The sequence below is a fragment of the Notamacropus eugenii genome, chromosome 7, assembly GCF_028372415.1.
Source record: "Notamacropus eugenii isolate mMacEug1 chromosome 7, mMacEug1.pri_v2, whole genome shotgun sequence".
NCBI classification, from domain to species: domain Eukaryota; kingdom Metazoa; phylum Chordata; class Mammalia; order Diprotodontia; family Macropodidae; genus Notamacropus; species Notamacropus eugenii.
In genome coordinates this window covers 18,071,311-18,095,075 of record NC_092878.1, presented here as the reverse complement: position 1 = coordinate 18,095,075, position 23,765 = coordinate 18,071,311, and the positions used below count along the sequence as shown (strand labels likewise).

The following is a 23,765-nucleotide window of genomic DNA, read 5'->3' as shown; positions in this document are numbered from 1 at the left end:
ATAGTACTAATTAGGTTTTTAGTGCCCTTTGTTAGCATATAACCACAAATATTTCCTTCTGATTGATTTAGCTGGAGTGGCAGTAACATCAGGTGGGGCCAGGCCTTCCGACTTCGGCATATTACCACTGGCCATTACCTGGCTCTGACAGAAGATCAAGGCCTTATCTTGCAAGATAGGGAGAAATCAGACACCAAGTCCACAGCGTTTTGTTTCCGGGCATCAAAGGTAAATATTGGTAAGAGAAGGTTTGGGGCAACTTCCCATGGTAAATGTTTGAAATATGTACAACAAATAAATATGAGACTTATACCCAGTGTTACAAGAGGTCAGACAAATCAGACGAAGAAATCAGGCAAAGAACCTGAAAGAAATGCTGTGATTTTTGTCTTTACTTTCCATTATCTTTGGTTTGGGGTTAAATGAAAACTTGGATCTTGTATAGTGGTAGAAGTTGAGTATCTTAACTAAAAATGGTACTTTCAAAAATGTGAATTTTTAAAGCAACTTCCAAGATTTCTTTAAAACAAAATTAATTGAGAAGGAAGCAGTTTGTAAATAACACAATACATCATACATAATGGCAAAAATGCCTGGCTCGAGAACATTGCAGAGAAAGAGAATCAGGACATATTTTGGACACCAGACATGGTACACTCCTAATGCATTTAAATTTTAAAGTATTGCTAGCTACTTGCTCATTCATTCCTCCTCTCTCTCTCTCTCTCTCTCTCTCTCTCTCTCTCTCTCTCTCTCTCTCTCTCTCTCTCTCTCTCTCTCTCTTTTCCTCCCTCCCTCCCTCCCTCTTTTCCTCCCTCCCTCCCTCCCTCCCCCTTCTTCCTTCCCTCCCTCTTCTTTCCATCAGTAATGAAGATTTCCTCATGTGTAAGCCATGGAGTAGGAAACTATAGTTTTCTTCTCATAATTTACATAAACAATGTTAGTTTTGTTTTAAAACCTTAGCCAAGTTTACTTAGATGGTCAAATGTAGATACTGAACCAATAGGTGAATGCCATGCCATCATGCTACTTTATAATTTTCTTTTTTTTTTTAGCAAAATCACTCAAATAATGTTTTATAAAGACAGTTTGTTTAGATGTTACATTGAGATGTTATATTTCTCCCAAGAGAAGTTAAATAAAGTCTAAGATAGATAGTCAGCTTTATCTTAGACTACATTCTTTTTCCTTTTTTGTTAATTTCTTTATTTTTAGTTTTCACTTCTAGAAACTTTTGAGTTTTAAATTTTCTCTGCCTCCTTCGCCTCTCCCCTCCCCAAGATGGCATGCAATCTGATATAAACTCTACATATACATTCTTATTAAAAATATTTTCACATTAGTTATGTTGTAAAGAAGAATTAGAACCGATGGGAGGAACCACAGAGGAGAGGAAACAAAACAAAGCAACAAAAGGAGAGCAAATAGTTTGCTTCAGTCTACATCCATTGTTCCTTCTCTGGATGTAACACATTTTCCATCATGAGTCCTTGGGAGTTGTCTCAGATCCCGGCATTGCTGAGAAGAGCCAAGTCTGTCAAAGTCAGTCATTGCACAATGTGGCTGTTACTGTATACAGTGTTGTCTTGGTTCTACTCTTGTAACTCAGCATCAGCTCATAGAAGTTTTTCTCAAGTCCACCTGCTCATCATTTCTTGTGGCACAATGGCATTCCATTGCATTCATATACCATGGCTTGTTCAGCCATTCCCCAGTTGATGGATATCCCCTCAGTTTCCAGTTCTTGGCTACCACAAAAAGAGCTGCTGTAAATATTTTTGTATATGTGGGTCCTTTTCCCATTTGTATGATCTCTTTGGGATAGAGTCCTAGAAGTAGTATTGCTGAGTCAAAGGGTATGCACAGTTTTATAGCCCTTTGCACATAGTTTCAAATTTCTTTCCAGAATGTTTGGATCAGTTCACAACTCCACCAGCAATGCATTAGTGTTCCAATTTTCCCATATCTTCTCCAACGTTACCATTTTCCTGTTCTATCATGTTAGCCAGTCCGATAGGTGTGAGGTAACACCTTAGAGTTGTTTTGGTTTTCATTTCTCTAATCAATAGTGATTTAGAGCATTTGTTCATATGACTGCTGATAGCTTTAATTTCTTTCTCTGAAAACTGCCTGTTCATATCCTTTGACCATTTATCAATTGGGGAATACCTTGTATTCTTATAAATTCAACTCAGTTCTCTATATGTTTTACAAGTGAGGCTTTTATCAGAAATACTGGCTGTAAAAATTGTTTCCCAGATTTCTGCTTCCCTTCTTATATTGGTTGCATTTTTGGCTTTGTTTGTGCAAAAATTTTTCAATTTAATATAATTAAAATTATCCATTTGGCATTTAATAATGTTCTCTGACCTTGTTTAGTCATAAATTCTTCCCTTCTTCATAGATCTGACAGGTAATCTATTCCTTGCTCTCCCAATTTGCTTATAGTACCAGCCTTTATATCTCAATTATCTATCCATTTTGATTTTATCTTGGTATATGGTGTGAGATGTTGGTCTATAGCTAGTTTCTGCCAGATTATTTCCAGTTTTCCCGGGAGTGTTTGTTAAATAGTGAGTTCTTATCCCAGAAGCTGGAATCTTTGCATTTATCAAATAGTAGATTACTGTAGTCACTGACTATTGTCTCTTCTGTACATAGTATATTTCACTGATCCACCACTCTATTTCTTAGCCAGTAGCAAATACTTTTGATGATTGCTACTTTATAATACAATTTAAGCTCTGGTATGACTAGAAACACCTTCCTTTGCATTTCTTTTCATTAATACCCTTGATATTATGGATATTTTTGTTCTTCCAGATGAATTTTGTTATTATTTTCCTAGCTCTATAAATTAATTTTTTGGTAGTTTGATTGGTATGGCACTGAATAAGTAAATTGATTTAGATAGAATGGTCATTTTTATTATATTAGCTTGGCCTACCCATGAGCAACTGATATTTTTCCAGTTATTTAGATCTGACATTGTTTGTGTGAAAAGTGTTGTGTAATTTTGTTCATATAGTTTCAGGGTTTGTTTTGGCAGGTAGACTCCCAAATATTTTATAATTTCTATAGTACCTTTAAATGGAATTTCTCTACCTCTTGATGTTTGTTAGTAATATATAGAAATGCAGATGATTTTTGTGGGTTTATTTTATATCCTGCAACTTTGCTAAAGTTCTTTTATTATTTCAGGTAGTTTTTTACTTGATTCTCTCGGGTGCTCTAAATATAATCATCATATCATCTAGAAAAAGTGATAGCTTAGTTTCTTCTTTGCCTATTCTAATTCCTTTAATTTCTTTTTCTTCTCTTATTGCTAAAGCTAAAGTTTCTAGTACCGTATTGAATAACAATGGTGATAAGGGACATCCTTGTTTCATCCACCCATCTTATTGGAAATGCTTCTAACTTATTCCCATTACATATAAGGCTTACTGATGGTTTTAGGTAGATGCTACTTATCATTTTAAGGAAGACTCCATTTATTCCTGTGCTCTCTAGTGTTTTTAATAGGAATTGTCGTTATAGTTTTCTGCCTCTATTGAGATAATCTTATGGTTTCTGTTAATTTTATTGTTGATATGGTCGATCATGCTGGTAATTTTCTTAATATTGAGCCAGCCCTGCATTCCTGGTATAAATCCTACCTGGTCATAGTGTATTATTCTTGTTACAATTTATATAATCTTTTTGCTAATATTTAAAATTTTTCATCTATATTCATTAGGAAAATTGTTCTATAATTTTCTTTCTCTGTTTTGACTCTTCATGTAGGTATCAGTACCATATTTATATCATAAAAAGAATTTGGTAGGACTCATTCTTCACCTGTTTTCCCAACTATTAATTGTCCTTTAAATGTTTGATAGAATTTGCTTGTAAATCCATCTAGTCCTGCTGTTTTTTTTTCCTGGGGAGTTCATTGATGGTTTGCTCAATTTATTTTTCTGAGATGGGGTTATTTAAATATTTTACTTCCTCTTCTGTTAATAATATAAATGTTAAAATAAGCTAAAATGTTAAAAATATAAAAATTTTTATTTTTGTAAATATTCATTTATTTCACTAAGATTTTCAAATTTACTGGCATACAGTTGAGCAAAATAGTTCCTAATTATTGTTTTAATTTGTTCTTTATCAATGGTGAGTTCACCCTTTTCATTTTTGATACTGGTAATTTGGTTTTCCTCTTTCTTTTTAAAATAAAATTGACCAAAGTTTTATCTATTTTATTGTGTTTTTTTCATAAAACCAGCTCTTAGATTTATTTATTAGTTCAGTAGTTTTCTTAATTTCAGTTTTCTTAATCTCTCCTTTGGTTTTCAGTATTTCTAATTTGGTATTTAATTGGGGGTTTTTAATTTTTTCTTATTCTTGCTTTTTTAGTTGCATGCCCAATTCATTTATCTCCTCTTTCTCTGTTTTATTCATGTAAGCATGTAAAGATATAAAATGTCCCCTAAGAACCTCTTTTGCTGCATCTCATAAGTTTTGGTATATTGTTGTGTTGTCATTCTCTTGTGTGAAGTTATTGATTGTTTTTATGATTTGTTGTTTGACCCACTCATTCTTTAGGATTAGATTATTTAGTTTCTAACTAATTTTTGTCTATCTTTTTATGGTCCTTTATTACATATGATTTTTATTGCAACATGATCTGAAAAGGATGCACTTAGTATTTCTGCCTTTCTACATTGGATTGTGAGGTTTTTATGCCCTAGTGGTCAGGTTTTGTATAGGTGCCATGTACCACTGAGAAAAAGGTATATTCCTTTCTATCCCCATTCAGTTTTTTCCACAGGTCTACCATATCTCACTTTTCTAAAATTTGATTCACTTCTTTAACGTCTCTTTCTTTTTTTAATTGTGGTTAAATTTATCTAGTTCAAAGATGAGTGGGTTGAGTTCCCCCACTAGTATAGTTTTTCTGTCTATTTCTTCCTGTAACTTCCTTAACTTCTCCAAAAATTTGGATGCTATACCACTTGGTACATATATATTTAGTAATGATAATACTTCATTGTCTACAGTGCCCTTTTACCATATGTAGTTACCTCCTTATCTCTTTTAATTAGATCGATTTTTGCTTTTGCTTTTCTGAGATCAGGATTGGGTAGTCTTAGTTTCTATTTGAGTTTGATATCACTGCCCAAGAGGCTCACTGGGTTAGGGTAGATCTCATTTATCCTTTTCTAATTCCAAAGTCATGTTTGCCCACATTGGCAGTCAAGATTTCTTTCTTTTTTGTAAAAAAAATAAAATTTATTTATTTAATTAATTTGTGGAGTCAAAAAGATCTGGGTTCAAGCCTTGCCTCCATAAATCAATCAGTAGACATTTATTAAATATCTATGGGCCAGGCACTATGCTAAGTGCTTCAAACACCTGCTAGCTGCAGTGCCCTGAGTAAGTTCATATATAAAAATGAGGTAGTTGAATTTGATGGTCACTAGGATTCCTTCCTGTCAGTACTATGGTCATATACAGGAAGACAGTCCAAATCTGAATAAAAACCTATGTGCCAAGCAATGGGCTTTTTTTTGTATTTCTTACTTATGTACCTAGCTGTACATTATACATCCCTCCTCCCCAAACCAATCAAATGCAAACCTTTAGAGGCAGCATCTATGTCATTTCTCATCCTTGTGTTTGTAGTTTCCAGAATAATTTATAGTATATGGTAGTCACTTAGTAAACATCTGAATAAGCATCTGAATGGGGTTGCCTCAATGCCAAACAGGGGCGCATAATGACCAAACCTTTTGTAGGTTCCTTATAGCAACATTGTGAAGTAATACAAGTAAGAGTAATAAGTATATATCCTTATTTTATGAATTAGAAGATTCAGGTCCAAATGACCCAAGGTCACGTAGAGAGTCAGTGAAAAAGCTGGGCATCAAAAACCCACGCCTTGTGACTAGATTTAGCAACTAGAGTCCCTTTATAATGAGTTCAGAATCCTGGCAGACACATGGTACCTTGGTAACCTTGGGAACACAACTACTGAAAGCCTCAGACAACTCTCTAAGACTAATCTACTGAGATGCAGATTGATCTGTGTTGGTGGCAAGAGTTCCCTCAGGAGAATCCTTTGGTATTAATATGCAAAGTGTCCCCAAAGTCCTAGTTCAGTTTTAAGCTTTGTAAGACTACACTAAGACTTCTGGGAAATCTATATGATTTCATTGTAATGCCCACTGAGCTAATTCATTCAGTGATTATTTATTAAAATATTGTCATTTCTAGGCATTTTGAAGCTTTATGGAAACAGTGGGATCTATAAATCTATAAAATGAGAGGGTTGGAGTAGTTGGATGATTTCTAGGATCTCTTCTAGAGCTAAATCCCATGATTCAATGAATATTTGACATCAGGACTGCCCCAGAAAAATCCCTGACTTATGGCAACCATATCCATAGTCCATTAATTTCTTTTTTCTTAAATATGAAATAGTAGTATGTAAGGTGACACGAAACATCTTTTCATGAAAAGCTTGGGGTCATCTTGCCTTGCTTTGCTCACATTTACCTTAAGCAAATGTACCACTGTAAAGAATTACAGAGAGGTAGAGCCAAGATGGCGGTGTAGAAAGATGGACCTGCTGTAGCTCTCCCTTCAAAGCCTATAAAATACCTGTAAAAATGACTCTAAACAAATTCTAGAGCAGCAGAAGCCACAAAACAAAAGAGTGAAAGAGATTTCTAGCCCAAGGCAGCCTGAAAGACCCAACAGGAAAGGTCTATTGCACTGGGCTCAGAGCTGAGTGCTGCCCAGCCTTGGCCACAGCGTGGCACGTACAGGTCTGGAGCAAGCTTCAAGGTGTGGAATCTCAGGTAGCAGCTGCAGTTCCCAGTTTTCTCAACCCACAAAGGCCAAAGACAGCTTCAAAGGTCAGTGAGAAAGCTCTTTTACCTGGGTGAGAAGGGAGCAGGGTCCTGCCCTAGCCCTGGCCCCAATTGACTGCAGAGTGCATTTTGGAACCCTCAACCTAAAGAACCTGGGGGAATCAAGTAGCTGATCTGAATCTCAGCCCTGAGTGATGGCCCTGGGGTGAGGAGGAGCACTGATGTTATGGAGCTTGAGGTGGTTGTGGAGAGGGAGTCCTACTTGCAGATACTAGGCAGAAAAGCTTGTGGTTGCTCCCAGATCAGAGTGCAGGCCAGGAGAGGAGTAATTCCTCTCCCTGCATTGTGCCACCTTGAAGGAACTGAGAACTTACAGGTCCCTAGAGTATACCCTCCACTTGACAAAGGACTCAAAAGTCAAGTAACTGGCTGGGAAAATTCCCAAAAAAGTGACACAAATAAGAATATAGAAGATTACTTTCTTGGTGAACAGGTGTTTTCCTCCATCCTTTCTCATGAGGAAGAGCAAAGCATATTATCATTATAGGAAGACATCAAAGTCAAGGCTTCTTCATCCAGAACCTCCAAAATAAATTTGCATTAATCCCAGACCATGAAAGAGCTCAAAAAGGATTTTGAAAATCAGGTAAGAGAGGTGGAAGAAAAATTGGGAACAGAAATGAGAGCAATGCAAGAAAATCATGAAAAACGAGTCAACAGCTTGCTAAAGGTGACCCAAAATAATGCTGAAGAAAATAATATCTTTAAAAGTAGACTAACCCAAATGGCAAAAGAGGTCCAAAAAGCCAGTGGGGAGAAGAATGCTTTAAAAATCAGAATTGGCCAAATGGAAAAGGAGGTTCAAAAGCTCACTGAAGAAAATAGTTCTTTAAAAATTAGAATGGAGCAGATGGAAACTAATGACTTTTTGAGAAACCAAGAAATTGCAAAACCAAACCAAAAGAACGAAAAAATAGAAGATAGTGTGAACTATCTCAATGGAAAAACAATTGACCTGGAAAATAGATCCAGGAGACACAATTTAAAAATTATGGGGCTACCTGAAAAGCCATGATGAAAAAAGAGCCTGGATATCATTTTTCATGAAATTATCAATGAAAACTGCCCTGATATTCTGGAACCAGAGGGTAAAAATAAATATGGAAAGAGTTCACTGATCACCTCCTGAAAGAGATTCTAACAGAAAAACTCCTAGGAATATTGTAGTCAAATTCCAGAGTTCTCAGGTCAAGGAGAAAGTGTTGAAAGCAGCCAGAAAGGAACAATTTGAATATTGTGGAAATACAATCAGGATAACATAAGATCTAGCAGCTTCTACATTAAAGGATTGAAGGTTTTGGAATATGATATTCCAGAAGTCAAAGGAACTAGGATTAAAACCAAGAATCACCTACCCAGAAAAGCTGAGTATAATACTTCAGGGGGGAAAATGGTCAGTCAATGAAATAGAGGACTTTCAAGCATTCTTGATGAAAAGACCAGAGCTGAATAGATAATTTGACTTTCAAATACAAGAATTAAGAGAAGCACGAAAAGGTAAATAGGTAAAGGTAAACAGGAAAGAGAAATCATAAGGGACTTATTAATAGCCTTTTATGAATGGCTATCATTTCAATATATTTTATTATCTTGGCTACTAGACACCTATTCATAGAAACGTGATGCATTTTTATCTTCTTAGTAAACAATTTTGCTTTTAGTTTAAACTTCATTGATTTGATTTATGTAAAATCTTTTCAATTTTAGGTAATCAAAATTATCTGTTTTCTTCTTCTATGATTATCTCTCTCCCTTGTATGGGCATGAAAATCTTACCTTATCTATAATTTCAAAAGCTATTTTTTTCTTTATTCTTCTAATTTGTTTATGATATGGCCTTTTATTTCTAGATCAAGTATCCATTTGGAACTTATCCTGATACAGGGTGTGAGATGCTTATCTAAAAGTAGTTTATATATTTCTTCCTTTTCTCATTTGGTCATAACCAAAGACCTATCATAACTATTTTTTTCTGAAATTCTGTTTACCTCATTTACTTATTTGTTGGGTTTTTTTGTATTTGGTATCGATTTGTCTAGTTTGAGAGGGGTATACAATAACAACATGTGATAGTTTTGTTGTCTCTTTCTTTGAGTCTATTAACTTTTGTATTTAGGAGCTATGCCATTTGGTGCACATATTTTAAGAAATATTTTTATTCATTTTCTGTGGTGCTTTTAAGCATAATGTATTTTCCTGCTTATATCTTTTAGTCAAATCTATTTTGTACTGTTGTTTTATCTCAGGTCATTTTTATCACCATTATTTTTCTTTTTATTTGTTTACCTAAAACATAATAAATTTTGCCCTTGTCCTTTATTTTAACTCTGTGTGAATCTTTCTTTCAAATATATCTCTTGTAAATAACATGTTGTTGGATTCTGTTTCCTGATTCCTTCTGTTACTATCCTCCATTTTATGGATAAGTTCATTGCATTCATGCTTATAGTTATAATTTCTAATTTTGTATTTCTCTCCCTCTTATTGTTTTATACTGTCTCTTTAATTCCCATCCCCCTTTGTATAGTGAAGAATGAGGTACTGAGAAAGAAAGATTGTACTCAGCACCAATATCTGTATTTCACACACTCTACTTCTGTTCCACTATAACCTCTTCTCTTCCCCTTAGATATCACCTGGTTATAGGTTCTTACTCTTTATTTCTTTCCATTTATTCACTGATTCATGATCTACCCTCCAAGTATCCTCTTTGTTTTACTTATGACTTATCCCTTCCTATTATTACTTTTATTATTTCTTATAACCCCTCTCTCTTCTCTCCTTGTTCCGGCTTCATTGATTATTTGGTTTAATGGATTTCTACAATACTTTCGTGTGTGTGTGTGTGTGTGTGTGTGTGTGTGTGTGTGTGTGTGTACGTGTATATTTAAATTCCCTTTGGCCAGTTCAAATCAAAGTGTGGTTCCTATGTAGCCCCCTCCTACTGATACCTCCCTCCATGTTCTTTTTCTTTGTAGTGATAATTAGTAACTCTTTATTTTTAAATGCTCTCCTTTTTCTTCCACCTTCAAGAAGCTTGTAGTACATATTAAAGGAATTAATAATAGCTGCCATATTCCTCTGAAAGTCTTTGCCTGTTTTCTGAGCATTACTTAGGCTCTTATGGAGTTCAGTTATTCCTTCCACATTGTGACTTTCCTCATCATGGTTTTCATATAGCGAAGGTCAGCATAAGAAATTGTATGAGAATACTGGGGGAGTTTTACAGAACCCACAGATCACATATGAAGGCCAGCAGACAACATAGAGCCTAGATCAAATGTTTAACCCAAATTTTATCATAAGGTAGCGTAAACTTCTCATAAAAGAAAAAAAATTCAAACTTTTTCTCTGGTCTGAAGGGAGGGCCAAAATATTTTATACAGATTTTCCAGATCACAGGGGTATCCTAATCCTTGCAGTGGAAGGAGTAACTGTAGTAGTTTGTCAGTTCTAAGTATTCCTTTTCATTTTCAACCACAATTTCTCTTTCTCTTTGGTGTACTTCATCCTGTTTCATTGTGGGCTTAAATGATTCTTGAAACGATTTGCTTTCCCCACATGATTGCAGCTACTGCAATATCTCTAATAACCATTGAAATGTGCTTATTAAGAACTATAACTTTTACACATTTCCTTGGAGTAATATTCATTTCTAAAAACCACAGAATTAAAAATGCAACCAAAGAGATAAATGAAGCAAAGTATTTAGCATGAAATTCAGCCCTCCTGACAGAATAAACTAACAAAACATCAAAAAATCAGCTCAGTCTGATTTAACCTGTTCGAAGGCAGATATTCTGAGCCAGCCTAATGTTGGTAGAAGCACACACACACACACACACACACACACACACACACACTATTACTGTAATACAATGAAAGCACATTCAGTAGTTCGCATTCTACTGCAGTTCATTCCTGTCTTCACCAGAGGTTCCTTCAGTTTAGCCTGGATATTTAAATAGTACAGTGAGCATGTATTAGGCTCCCGTAATATTGTTTTTGTATATAATATCCATTTTAGCTAGACCCTCCAAACTTATAAGGAGTACCAACCAACCTGCTACAGATGTCATAGCTCTTTGAAGGTCTGTTTCTCACATGATTGTATAAAGTAAAAACAGAGAACTAACTACATCAGAACCAGAGAGCCTCATTCAGTAAACATGTCTTAAGCACCTACTACTTGCCAACATGTGCTAAGTGCCGGAGATATAAAAAAAAGAGGCAAAATACAGTCCCTGTCCTCAAGAAGCTTACAGTCTACCCTGCAGCCACATGCATTTTCCTCTGTTCCTACGTATATACTTAAGTTTTCTCAGATTTTCATAACTACAGCTGATTTACCTTTTCCCCTTGAATTTGATGTAGAACTTGACCCCCCTCCCCCCACATCAGCTACTTTCACTATTTATGTGAACATATGCAAGTCACTTAAGGTCTGAATCTCAGTTTCCTCAGCTGTAAAATGAAGAAATTGGGCTAGATGATCCCTTTCCTTTGATCTTCTTTCCTCTTCCTTCTTAAAGCATCAGACTACTGATGTCTAGAACCCTGTCCCCAACCCTCCCACTTGTCCTTCATTATACTTGAACATAATAGTAAAGTTAGGAGAAAGGAAAAAAATTGGGGAGCCCCTTTTTATCTATGCTTCTGCTCCCCAAGCCCCAGCATGTCTTACTTCATCCTTGCTTCTGCCATATTGGGTCCTGTTTTCCACTTGAGATCCATTGCTCTCATTCGTATGAGAAAATACCTAATCCTGGGCATCTCCCTGAAATATAGATGAATCTTATTTCTTTGTGAATACAAAATACACAACAATCGCCTCTTTACCTCTTGGGGTACAAGTTAAAAATGGAAAAGAGGTTTTGTTTAATGTTAAGAAAAAGCAAAATGCCTATTTGATTCAGATCACTGTGCTAAGATTTGGTCCTTATCCTGCTGAAGTTTGCTACAAGACTCAGAAACACATAAGTATATTCCAGTCGTCAAATAAAGTGCTGTATCCAATCCAAGGGGAGAAGGTATTTGTCATGTGGTGTGTGTGTGTGTAATTATGCAGTCTAGGACGGATTACTGGAGGGGATAGAATATAAGTTTGGCTTTAAAGAATGAGTAGAAATTCAACAGATTAAGGAAGAGAGAGAACATTTTAAGCATAGGAAAGAAGGTGAAAGGTGGCTCGTCAGCAGCAGAGCAAGGGTATCTTTGAGGGATAGAATAGTTCAATTTGGCTGGAATGAAAAATGCATGTAGGGACAGGGCCTGGCAAATGTAGCAGGAACATAATAAATGCTTATTAACTGACTGAAAGGGAGATAGCCATTTCTATTCTTTCTCTGTTTCCCATTGTTGATAACAGTAAAAACTCTTAGAAAATTTTAAAAAGTGCTTATCTCAGGGTTGGGTTTTCCTTTGTAATACATCTGGTCTAAGGCAAGAAAGGTGAGAAGCTGACAGGCCCAGCTGGCTGGGACCTGTAAGGGAGGAAAAGGTGACAAGGAGTAAGCCCAGAAAGAAAGATTTCCCTGTGGGTCTATCTTAATATAAGAGCTTTCCCTTCCCCTCCCACCTTCCCCCCATCTCCAGTAGTAGTACCTCAGCCCACACTAGTTTGAATCAGGGAAAGACTAAGACAGTTTCATTTCGTGTTATCTCTCTGTAACAGCTGACACAAGGAGTTGATCATTTCTTCCTTCCTAAAGGGCTTTAGATTCCTCTCAGTTTCTTGGCATTTCATGATACAGGTTCTCTTCTTACTCCTTTAGCTGTTCCTTCTTTCTCTACTTTGCTTACTTCTCTTCTTCTGCCCGCTCAATACAGGCTTCTCTGTTATGAGGAGCTCCTGGTAATAAGGGAAACGTGTTCTTGGAATCTCAAGTGGAAACAACGTTAACTCTGGCTGTTAGAGTTTGTAGCTGATTTCCCCCTTCTGCCTAGCAGTAAATTGATTTTCACTTATACATCATTTCATATTTACACATCTCTTATTTAGAGGAGATGCAAATTGAGTGCTGTGACTGGAGTCAAGAAGACCTTATCTCCTTTCAGATACTTGCTAAGTGACCCAGTTAAGTGACTTGACCTGTTTGTCTCATTATATATTATTTCCTCTTCTGCAAAATGAAGCTAATGATGGCACCTACCTTATAGGGTTGTTGTGAGGATCAAATGAGACGATGTTTGTGAATCACTTAGCATAGCGCCTGATGGAGAGGAGGTGCTATGTAAGTGTTCGCTTTCTCCTTCCTACTTGCCTAGTAACACCGATCATGTGCCAATTTGTGTTTTATTTATCGGCATACTGCCATACCTCTACCTGCTAGATTGTAAACCCATGATAAAATATATTGCATAGAAATGAATGAATAAATTAATGAAAGAAAGAAAAATATTTGTTAAGAGCTTACTATGTACTAAGCTGTGAGGATACCTGGAAAGGATATTCGAGGTCATCTAACTCCCTCCCTTTACAGGTATGGAAACTAAGATCCAGTGATGCTAAATATCTTGTTACAGATCACACAATTAGGAAGTGGAAGAGTTGGGACCTGAACCCAGGTCCTCTCACTCCAAAGTCATTCTTTCACTTGTACTACTCTGCCACACCCTTGATAATTGTTTGTTTAAATGAATAAACCAGTGAGCTGATTGATGAGTGAATCTAACCATCCAGTATTGTTTTTCTGGGACAACATATTCTGACTTCTAAACAACTAAGTTAAAATCAATTAAAAACACACAGATGCACATATTTTTTTTCTTCTTAATTTGGTCAGGTAGCAAGAAGAATTTTCAAGGACTTAGGAGTTAAGTGGTAAAATAATCATTTCTGAAATTTTTTTCTTTGGGAAAAGCAAAAATTTATTTCCAGTTAGTCACAATCTAATCAATTTCCAGATTCATAAATTTTCTAGTAATGATTTTAATGTTGATTTTCTATATAATGAAAAATAACTATGCTTTTTGCGGGGGGTGGTATTAATAGGAGATTAAGGAAAAATTGGATTCCAGTCATAAGCGGGATATTGAAGGCATGGGAATTCCAGAAATAAAGTATGGAGATTCCATATGCTTTGTCCAGCATGTAGCTAGTGGTCTGTGGATGACCTACAAAGCACAAGATGCCAAAACATCACGCCTTGGCCCACTGAAAAGAAAGGTAAGCAGTTTCAACATCTATACCTTTGTTGCTTCACTTTAGAAATATTTGAGCAATAGAAATGAATCGGTATCAGGCAATGTGAACTACACATTACTCTAGAGTGTTTTTCTGTATTATTTATCCTATTGTTAGTTGGCATTTTCTAAGGAATTCAAAATGATTTTATTTTTGCCTTAAAACATTTTTAAGAATATAAAATAGCTATCCCTGTCCCTAATTCTACCACCAGAAATTAAATAATTCTTTCAAAAGCCTAGTGTAAATGATTTAAAAGTTAGCTATTTTAGAATCATATACTCCATTACTTCCATGAATAGAGTTGCCTTTTTCATTTATTTAAACCAAAATAGAGGTTAAATAGGACACACATATAGAAAACATAGATTCTATAATAATACAAATCTATGAGCATAGGTTTTCTTTTAAATTTTTTAAAGTTTATTTTCAGTTCCAGATTCTCTCTGCCCTCCCCACATTGAGAAGGCAAGGAAAATAAAATCTGTTTTGAATAAGGTATAGACTTTCAATGAGGTGGGGTACTGATGTATTACAAAACATTGTCCCCAAGTTTAAATATTTTGTTTTAGTCTGCCATCACTAGGGAAAGTGGCCTAAATACAAGTGTGAACATCTTCTTTAGGCAGTTATTTTGTGTCTTAGACCATCTTTTGATTTGCAGCAGGGAATAAACACTAAGAATTTGAGGTTTCATCTTTAGAAGACCAACTAGGAAGTGAAGGAAGGTTGTGAATCTAGATATTGATACACATAAAATATGCACATACATATATGTGTATATGTACGTATACATATCACATGTAAAAAAATAATATGCTTGTGTTTCTAAAGCTATCTGAAGTTCTGGTCCCTATATTTTTGAAAGATATAATGAAACTGGGAAGGTGCAGAGAATTGTTGCAATGATGAAATGGCTTAAGGAACTGCTTTAGAAGAGACAAAAAAAACCTCCCAAAACACCAAAAAGAAAGAACTAAAAGCAGATAATACTATAAAATTATAGAATCACAATAAGAGATCATATCTAGATATGCCATATATAATTTTTTTTAATTTTTATAATTTTTCAATAAATTCTTTTAAATGGTAGAGCATATCAGTATGCATATGAAGCATTTTGTTAATGAAGGGCAGGGAATCTGAATACATCAGGCAAAACCAAAAATTCAGTTAGCCCATATGGTCAGAAGATGACTGTGCTAAAACCAAGGGACGGATCTATGAACTGCTGTAAGATTTCATCTTGGCCCTTTTTCTCTAACGAGATTTAAACTCGAGAGCAATACATACATGTGTATGTACACGTGTGTATCTGTATATATACACACACACATACACATATATACATGTACACATACATATAAACTTTGTCCCTGAGAACATAGGACTTGTAATTGCCAGGCCTAGAGGCCTGAGGGCTACCCGAGTCTTCTTACTTCACTTCCCGAGGTCTTCGGTTGGCCAAACCGGATGCTCGTATGAGAGAAAGGACGTTCCAGAGTCGAACAAGGGTTGAGCTTTATTTCAGGGTCTAGTTACAAGTGCAGGGGAATTCTTCCTTAGGAGGGAGCGAAGAATCTCCCAAGGAGGCAAAGATCTTACAATAAGAGATTGGAAGTAGAAGTGTAAGTGGGGAGAGAGGGGGAGGGCAGAGAAGAGAGAGGAAAAGCGGAGCCTTGTTGTCCTGTCTGCTCCGCGCCCCTCCGCCCAAGAGAACTTTCAGGCTTTCCTGATCCTACTTAAACCCTCCAGCAGCATAGTTTGCATCTGAATACCGTGCTGTTAGATAACAATAGTGTGCCCAGATCCGGGACAATCTCGAGGGTGGGGAGAGCTCTCTCATCACGTTTCTCACGGGAAGAGGCGGAAATACACGAGATAGCTCGGTTCACCTCGATTCCCAGTCGTTTCCTGGGGGGTCTCGTGAGAACTCTAAGATTTAGAAGTTCCCACCTTTACCCGCCCGAGACTGTCCACATGGAATTGAGCTTCCATCCCCAACAGTAATAGCTCAAAGAACTGGTTTTTCCCCATGCCTATTGTATTCTTATTTAGCTAGTTGGTTTGAATACATTAACTGAACAAACAGACCTTAAGAAGCTCTGGTCCTTGGGGACCAGAGATCTGGGAGAGAAACCAAAACAAAACTCCTAGCTTACTACTCTAGCAATGTGTTTTAAATTCTAAGTGAAACATCATTAAACAGTTACTGGGAGGTACTAAGCAGAATACTTAGTTTTGTAGCAGTTAGTGAATCAAATGATAGGGACGCATGCTTACCTGAACCTTCAAACTTTTAGGTTAAGTAAAAGGCATAAAACTTTGCAAATTGATATTTTCCTTTCTTGAATTTATGGTAGTAGGTCATATCTTTGAGAAAATAGAGAAGTGAAATTTTACATGGTCTGATCTAGTGTGATATTTATTATATTTCTAAGACGAGACAGCAGAGATACTTCTTTAAATGAAGTTTATTTGTAAGGCAACTCTCTTCTTTAGACATTAGAACGTGTACTTTTAGATCTATATTAGTTCACTTTTTTCCTTTGTTACTATTAAAAGAAATTAAATGCCAAGAAGCACAACTGGGTCTCTTGGTTGAACAGCTTTACAAAGGGTATGTGGTTAGTGTTTTTCCCCTAAGGAGAGCAGAGGTAGTCAGTCAGCTGCTAATCTCCACCTTATTTTTAGCCCCACAAAATAGATGAAAATATCACATAACAGCTCTTTATTTATAGTAATAAAAATTTGGTCTCTATGACTTCATCTTTGTACCATCCTTCATTACTATTAAAAATAGATATTCTTGTATCTGTCTTCTGCTGCTACTTAAGTTATCAGACTCAGAGTATGATTATATCTAAGATTTACAGCTTCTCTTTAGTCAGAGTAATCCAGCTCTATGATCCTAGTAGAGAGTTTTCTTTTAAATTTTCTTTCTGATTCTAATGATATATTTCTGGGGGGTAAAGGCCTGATATCCCTATATTCCAGGAAAAGTAATAATGATTATTATTAACAACAACAGCAGCAGTAATTCATAGAGGGTTTTAAGGTTTGCAGTGGTTTTGCATCCATTTTAAAAGAGAAATCTATGTATTTGTGAGATCCATTTTCCCTTCCCACTTTACCTGATAAGTGCAAGAGCTGTAGTCTAAGCCATCACATTCTATTTCATTTGCAATTAGAGCACTGAGGATCAAAAGTGAGTAAATGGGTAAATAAACCCAGACCAGCTCTTAATGTTTTAGATTTGAAAATTGTCTAAAGTTTGGTAGGAAGTGTTGAAGGAGAGGGAGTTATGCAAATAACATTTGCTGGTCAGTTTAGGGGATGGTATAGGATAGAAGACTTGGCTTTCATTTACCTCTCTATACAGGTTATACTGCATCAAGAGGGCCACATGGATGATGGCTTAACACTTCAGAGATGTCAGCATGAGGAGTCCCAGGCTGCTCGGATCATCCGGAACACAACATCCTTATTTAGTCAGTTTATAAGGTAAATGAATAGTTTTTCTATGTCTCCCCGTTAATCCCATTGACATGGGTCCCATGGCATTCTTTTGCTATTAACTTTTCCTTTATTATATAAAGCATGACAGGAACAACTAAGCACCAGTAGAGCTAACCTACAGCAGAAAACTGGGTCATTGAATATTTTTTTCACATTTGGGACCTCCCCTTTGGCACCACTCTTTTCCCTCACAACTGCCTACTTTTTAATATGCAGGGTCAATGAAGATGTGAGATATTCTGGGACTAATATGTTTTCACTTGCAAATGAGACTAAGTGTACTTTGGCTCCAGTCTTAATTCAGATCTCACCAAACTCATTTTGTTTTATGTTACAGAGGAGAAAGTGCTAACATGCTGTAGTTGGTTGATTTACAGAGAGCTGCTATAATATTCATAATTATTACCAAAATTGGATTAAATTAGGTTAGAATTGTAAATTTTACATTGTCAGAGTAATGTTGAGATTTTATGGAGTCACTAACTGAACTGTCTATTCTCACCCCCTGGACTGGGAGATGCTGCCAAAGAATATAACTGTTTTTTTCCCTTGTCTTGTGGTACATCTTTCTTCCTTGAAATCTAGAGTTGTTGGTTCCCCTGAATTCCAACTATTATTCTATTCTAGGAAAATTTTTTTCCTGCAGGAAGCTTTAGGAGGAAACTATACACATGTTAGTGTGTTCACATGTATGTGAAATGAAAAATTCTTTTCATTTCTTGAATCTTTTCTCTAATGAAGTCATATAGTCATGGCTGAGAATTGGAATGCCTTAGTTCACTTTTGCTTTGCTATTCTTCTCTTTGATGGCCCTGTGCAAGTGTTCCCTTCCCCCATACCTTAGCATCTCTGGTAGTAGGAGGTTTAAGACTAGTTTCCTCCCCTTTCTAAGTAGGGGACAGAGAGGGAGGTTTTATAGGTGTCTTTTTGAGATACAGATTTTCCTTCCATTTAAAGTTACTATAGACATGATAAAATATTTGAGAGTCTACCCCTCCAAAACAAATCCAGGAACTATATGAATGCAATTACAAAACACTTTTCATAAAAATAAAATCAGAGCTAAGTAATTGGAAAAATATCAATTACTCATGGGTAGGCCAAGCTAATATAATAAAAATGACAGTTCTGCCTAAATTAATTTACTTATTTAGTACCATACCAACCAAACTACCAAAAAATTATTTTGTAGAGCTAGAAAAAATAATTAACAAAATTCATCTGGAAAAACAAAAGGTGCAGAATATCAAGGAAATTAAGGAAAAGAAATGCAAGGGAAGTTGGCCTAGCTGTGTAAATTGCATTATAAAGCAGCAATCATCCAAACTACTTGCTACTGGCTGAGAAATAGAGTGGTGGTTCATTGGAATAGGTTAGGTACAGAATAGACAATAGTCAGTGACTATAGTAATCTACTATTTGATAAATCTAAAGACTCCAACTTCTGGGGTAAGAACTCACTATTTAACATTGCTGAGAAAACTGGAAAGTAGTATGGAAGAATCTAGGCATAGATGAATGTCTTATCCCTTATACCAAGATAAAGTCAAAATGGGTAGATGATTTAGATATAAAGGCTGATACTATGAGAAAACTGGGAGAGCAAAGAATAGTTTACCAGTCAGATCTGTGGAGAAGAGTTTATGATCAAATAAGAGATAGAGAACATTATAAAATGCAAAATGGATGATTTTTATTATATTAAATTGAAAAGGTTTTGCACAAAGTCAATGCAACCATTAGGAGGGAAGCAGCAAATTGGGAAAGAATTTTTACAGCCAGTGTCTCTGATAAAGGCCTCATTTCTAAAATATGTAGAGAACTGAGTCAAATTTATAAGAATACAAGGCATTCCCTAATTGATAAATGGTTGAAGGATATGAACAAGCAGTTTTCAGAGGAAGAAATTAAAGCTATCTATAGTCATATGAAAAAATGCTTTATATCACTATTGATTAGAGAAATGAAAATCAAAACAACTCTGAGAAACCACCTCACACCTATTAAATTGACTAACATGACAAAACAGGAAAATGATAAATGTTGGAGATGTGGGAAAATTTGAAATATTAATAATGCATTGTTGGTGGAGTTATGAACTGATCTAACCATTCTGGAGAGCAATTTGGAATTATGTCTAAAGGGCTATAAAACTGTGCATACCCTTTGACCTAGCAATACCATTCTAGGTCTGTACCGCAGAGAAATCCTACAAATGGGAGAAGGACCCACATGTCCAAAAACATTTTTAGTAGCTCTTTTTTGTGGTGGCCAAGAATTAGAAACTGAGGGGATGTCCATCAATTGGGGAATGGCTGAACAAGTTGTGATACATGAATGTAGTGGAATACTATTGTTCTGTAACAAATAAACAGGTGGCTTTCCAGAAAACCTAGAAAGACTTATATGAACTGATGCTGAGTGAAATGAGCAGAACCAGGAGAACATGGTACACAATAACAGCCACATTGTGCAGCAACTGACTTTGACAGACTTAGCTCTTCTCAGCAATGCAGAGATCTAAGATAACTCCAAAAGACTCACAATGAAAAATGCCATCCACATTTAGAGAAAGAATTTTGGAGTCTGAATGCAGATGGAAGCAGACTCTTTGTTCTCCTTTTCTTTTGTTGTTTTGTTTCTTCTTTCTTGTAGTTTCTCCCATTTTCTCTAATTCTTCTTTACATCATGTCTAATATGAAAATATGTTTAGTATGAATGTATAAGGAGACCATATATCAGATTGCAAGCCGTTTTGGGAAGGGTGGAGGAGAAGAGGGAAAGGGAAGAAAATTCAAAACTCAAAATTTTATGGAAGTGAATGTAGAAAACTAAAAATAAATTAATTATTTAAAAAAAAGAAGACATATAGATGTTTCCGACAAATATTAGGAGTACTCACATCACTATTAATAGTTGTGTTTGATGGAAGCTGGTGTCAGCCTTGGAGATAATATTAGACTCATCTTAGCCTCTGTTCCTAAAGAGTCTTCTGAAGACTTTAGGACTTCTCTGTTGGCCAATGGAACAACCTTTTAATTCTCCTAGCTATTGCACAGTACTTTAGTAGAAAGGAAGAAAGCAGTGATTTGACTGTTATTGCTCCCTCTGTCCCCCACCCCTGTACATAATAGCATTTAGTGACACCTTAGAAAATTTAAGATGGGAGAGACGTTAGAGATTATAGAATCATAGACTGAAAGCTGGAAGGGGCCTCTGAAATGCCTGGAAAGGTCATTTAATCCAAGCCTCTTTTTTTTATAGATGAGGACTTGAGCCCCAGAGGAGTTAAGTGACTTGTCCATGATCTTACACTTAAAAAGTCCCTTTTCTCTTAATTCTTAAATAGTTTGTACTCCCTAGTTATATTATTACCTGAGAGTAGTCAGAGGAAGGGAAGGAAATTGAAATTCAAAATTGTTTGCGTTGCTGTTTGTGACCAACTCCATATTAAAAACAACCAAATGAAAGTTTTATTTAGAGAAGTATTTTTTTTTTGCTAAATTTTAAGTTTTTGAGGACTTTGAATTGAAATGAATAGTTTCAGAACATTTGGAAAGAATTCTTATTCAATTCTGCAAGCATTTATTTCATCAATGTAGATGTAACTCTCTCCACTGACATATAGCATTCATTTCTTATATGTCTTTTTAGAGGAATTACTGTGGTCTAAAAAGTTCATCATCTTGTTGTTGTCTCCCGGTATTTAGAAAGGCTGTTTCAGAGTACAATTGAAGCATTTCTAGCTGGGAAAGAAGATCTAGAGTTTGTGCTTCATTGTTAAGAACTCCACAAACTCAAAATCATCTCCACATTACAGTGAAGTTTGGAAAGAGAGGGATTGAACAGAACAAGATCTTAAAAAAAAAACAAAAAACAAAAAACCAGATTTAAATTTTTTTATTTAGTTTTCGTTTTCGACATTCATTTCTACAAGATTTTGAGTTCCAAATTTTCTCGCCATCTTTCCCCTCCCCCTGCTGTATGATGGCATGCATTCTGATTCCCCCTTCACCCAGTCTGCCCTCCCTTTTATCATCTCCCTCTTATCCCCTTCACCTTCACTTTCTTGAAGGGCAAGATTGATTTTTATATCCCATTACCTGTATATCTTATTTCCCAGTTGCATGTAAAAATAATTTTTTAACATTTGTTTTTAAAAGTTTGAGTTTCAAATTCTCTCCCTTCTTCCTTCCCCACCAATCCCCATTGAGAAGGCAAGCAATTCAATATAGGTTATACATATGTTGTTGTGCAAAACACTTCCATAACAGTCATATTGTGAAAGACTATATTTCCCTCCATCCTATCCCGCCCCCCATTTATTCTGTTTTCTCCTTTGACCCTGTCCATTTTCTAACTAGTTTGCTTCTGACTACCCCCTACCCCAATCTGCCCTCCCTTCTACCATCTCTCCCCTTATTCCCTTCTCCCCTACTTTTCTATAGGGTAGGATACTCAATTGAGTGTACATGTTATTCCCTTCTTAAGCCAAATCCAATGAGAGTAAGGTTCATTCATTCCTTCTCACCTCTAGCCTCTTCCTCTCCATTGTAAAAAACTTTTTCTCATCTCTTTTATTTGAGATAATTAGCCATATTCTATCTCCCTTTCCCTTTCTTCCAATATATTCCTCTCTCACCTCTCAATTTTATTTTTTTATATATCATCCCTTCATGTGCAACTCACCCTGTGCCCTCTATCTACCTATCTGTCTATCTATATCTATCTATCTATCTATCTATCTATCTATCTATCTATCTATCTGTCTGTCTGTCTGTCTGTCTGTCTGTCTGTCTGTCTGTCTATCTATCTATCTATCTATCTATCTATCTATCTATCTATCTATCTATCTATCTCTATCTGTGTTTCTATTTTCTCCAACTCCCCTAATGCTGAGAAAGGTCTCATGAGTTGCAAATGTAGGAATGTAAACAGTTCAGTTTTAATAAGTCCCTTACGATTTCTTTTTTCCTGTTTACTTTTTCATGCATCTTCAGATTTTCTATTCAGCTCTGGTGTTTTCATCAAGAATACTTGAAAGTCCTCTATTTCATTGAATATCCATTTTTTCCTTTAAGAGTTATACTAAATTTTTCTAGGTAGGTGATTCTTGAGTTTAATCCTCTCTGGAGTATCGTATTCCAAGCCCTACAGTCCCTTAATGTAGAAGGTGCTAGATCTTATGTTATCCTGATTATATTTCCACAATCCTCAAATTGTTTCTTTCTGGCTGCTTGCAATATTTTCTCCTTGACCTGGGAACTCTGGAATTTGACTACAATATTCCTAGGAGTTTTCCTTTTAGGATCTCTTTCTAAAGGCAATCAATGGATTCTTTCTATTTCTGTTTTACCCTCCACTTCTAGAATATTGGACAGTTTTCCATGATAATTTCTTGTAAGATGATATGTAGGCTCTTGTTTTCATCATGGCTTTCAGGTAGTTCAATAACATTTAAATTATCTCCCCTGGATCTATTTTCCAGGTTAGTGGTTTTTCCAGTTGAGATAATTCACATTGTCTTCTATTTTTTTAATCTTTTGGTTCTCTTTTATAATTTCTTGATTTCTCATGAAGTCATTAGCTTTGATTAGCTCCATTCTAATTTTGAAGGAATTATTTTCTTCAGTGAGATTCTGGATCTCCTTTTCCATTTGATCCATTCTGCTTTTTAAGGCATTCTTGTTCTTATTGGCTTTTTGGACGTCTTTTGCCATTTGAGTTAGTCTATTTTTAAGGTATTATTTTCCTCAGCATTTTTGGGGGTCTCCTTTAACTAGTTGTTGACTCATTTTTAATGATTTTCTTGCATCTCTCTCATTTCTCTTCTCAGTTTTTTCTCTACTTCTCTTGATTTTCAAGATCCTTTTTGAGTTCTTCCATGGGCTGCAACTAGTTCATATTCCCCTTGGAGGCTTTTGATGTAGGAGCTTTGACTCTGCTGTCCTCCTCTGATTGTATGTCCTGATCTTCCTTGTCACCAAAGTACGATTCTGTAATCTGAGTTCTTTTACGATATTTATTCATCTTCCCAGTCAAACATTTGACTTTCTAACTCTTTGTTAAAGTAGGACCTTGCTTCCAGTGGTGGTGGGTTTGGGGTGGATGTACTGTCCCAGGCTTCAGGGATTTTGAATCAGCTT

The 23,765-nt window shown here is 35.8% G+C and overlaps 1 protein-coding gene across 7 annotated transcripts in view; it reads left to right on the top strand.

Moving 5' to 3' along the window:
* RYR3 (ryanodine receptor 3) overlaps window positions 1–23,765 on the top strand; it is a 750,252-nt gene that overhangs the window by 340,047 nt on the left and 386,440 nt on the right. For all 7 annotated transcript variants that reach the window (XM_072625274.1, XM_072625277.1, XM_072625272.1 and 4 more), the window contains exons 10-12: window positions 72–228; window positions 13,909–14,082; window positions 17,483–17,604. In XM_072625274.1, coding sequence (XP_072481375.1) covers window positions 72–228; window positions 13,909–14,082; window positions 17,483–17,604 — 453 coding nt within the window. The remainder of the gene's footprint in view (window positions 1–71; window positions 229–13,908; window positions 14,083–17,482; window positions 17,605–23,765) is intronic.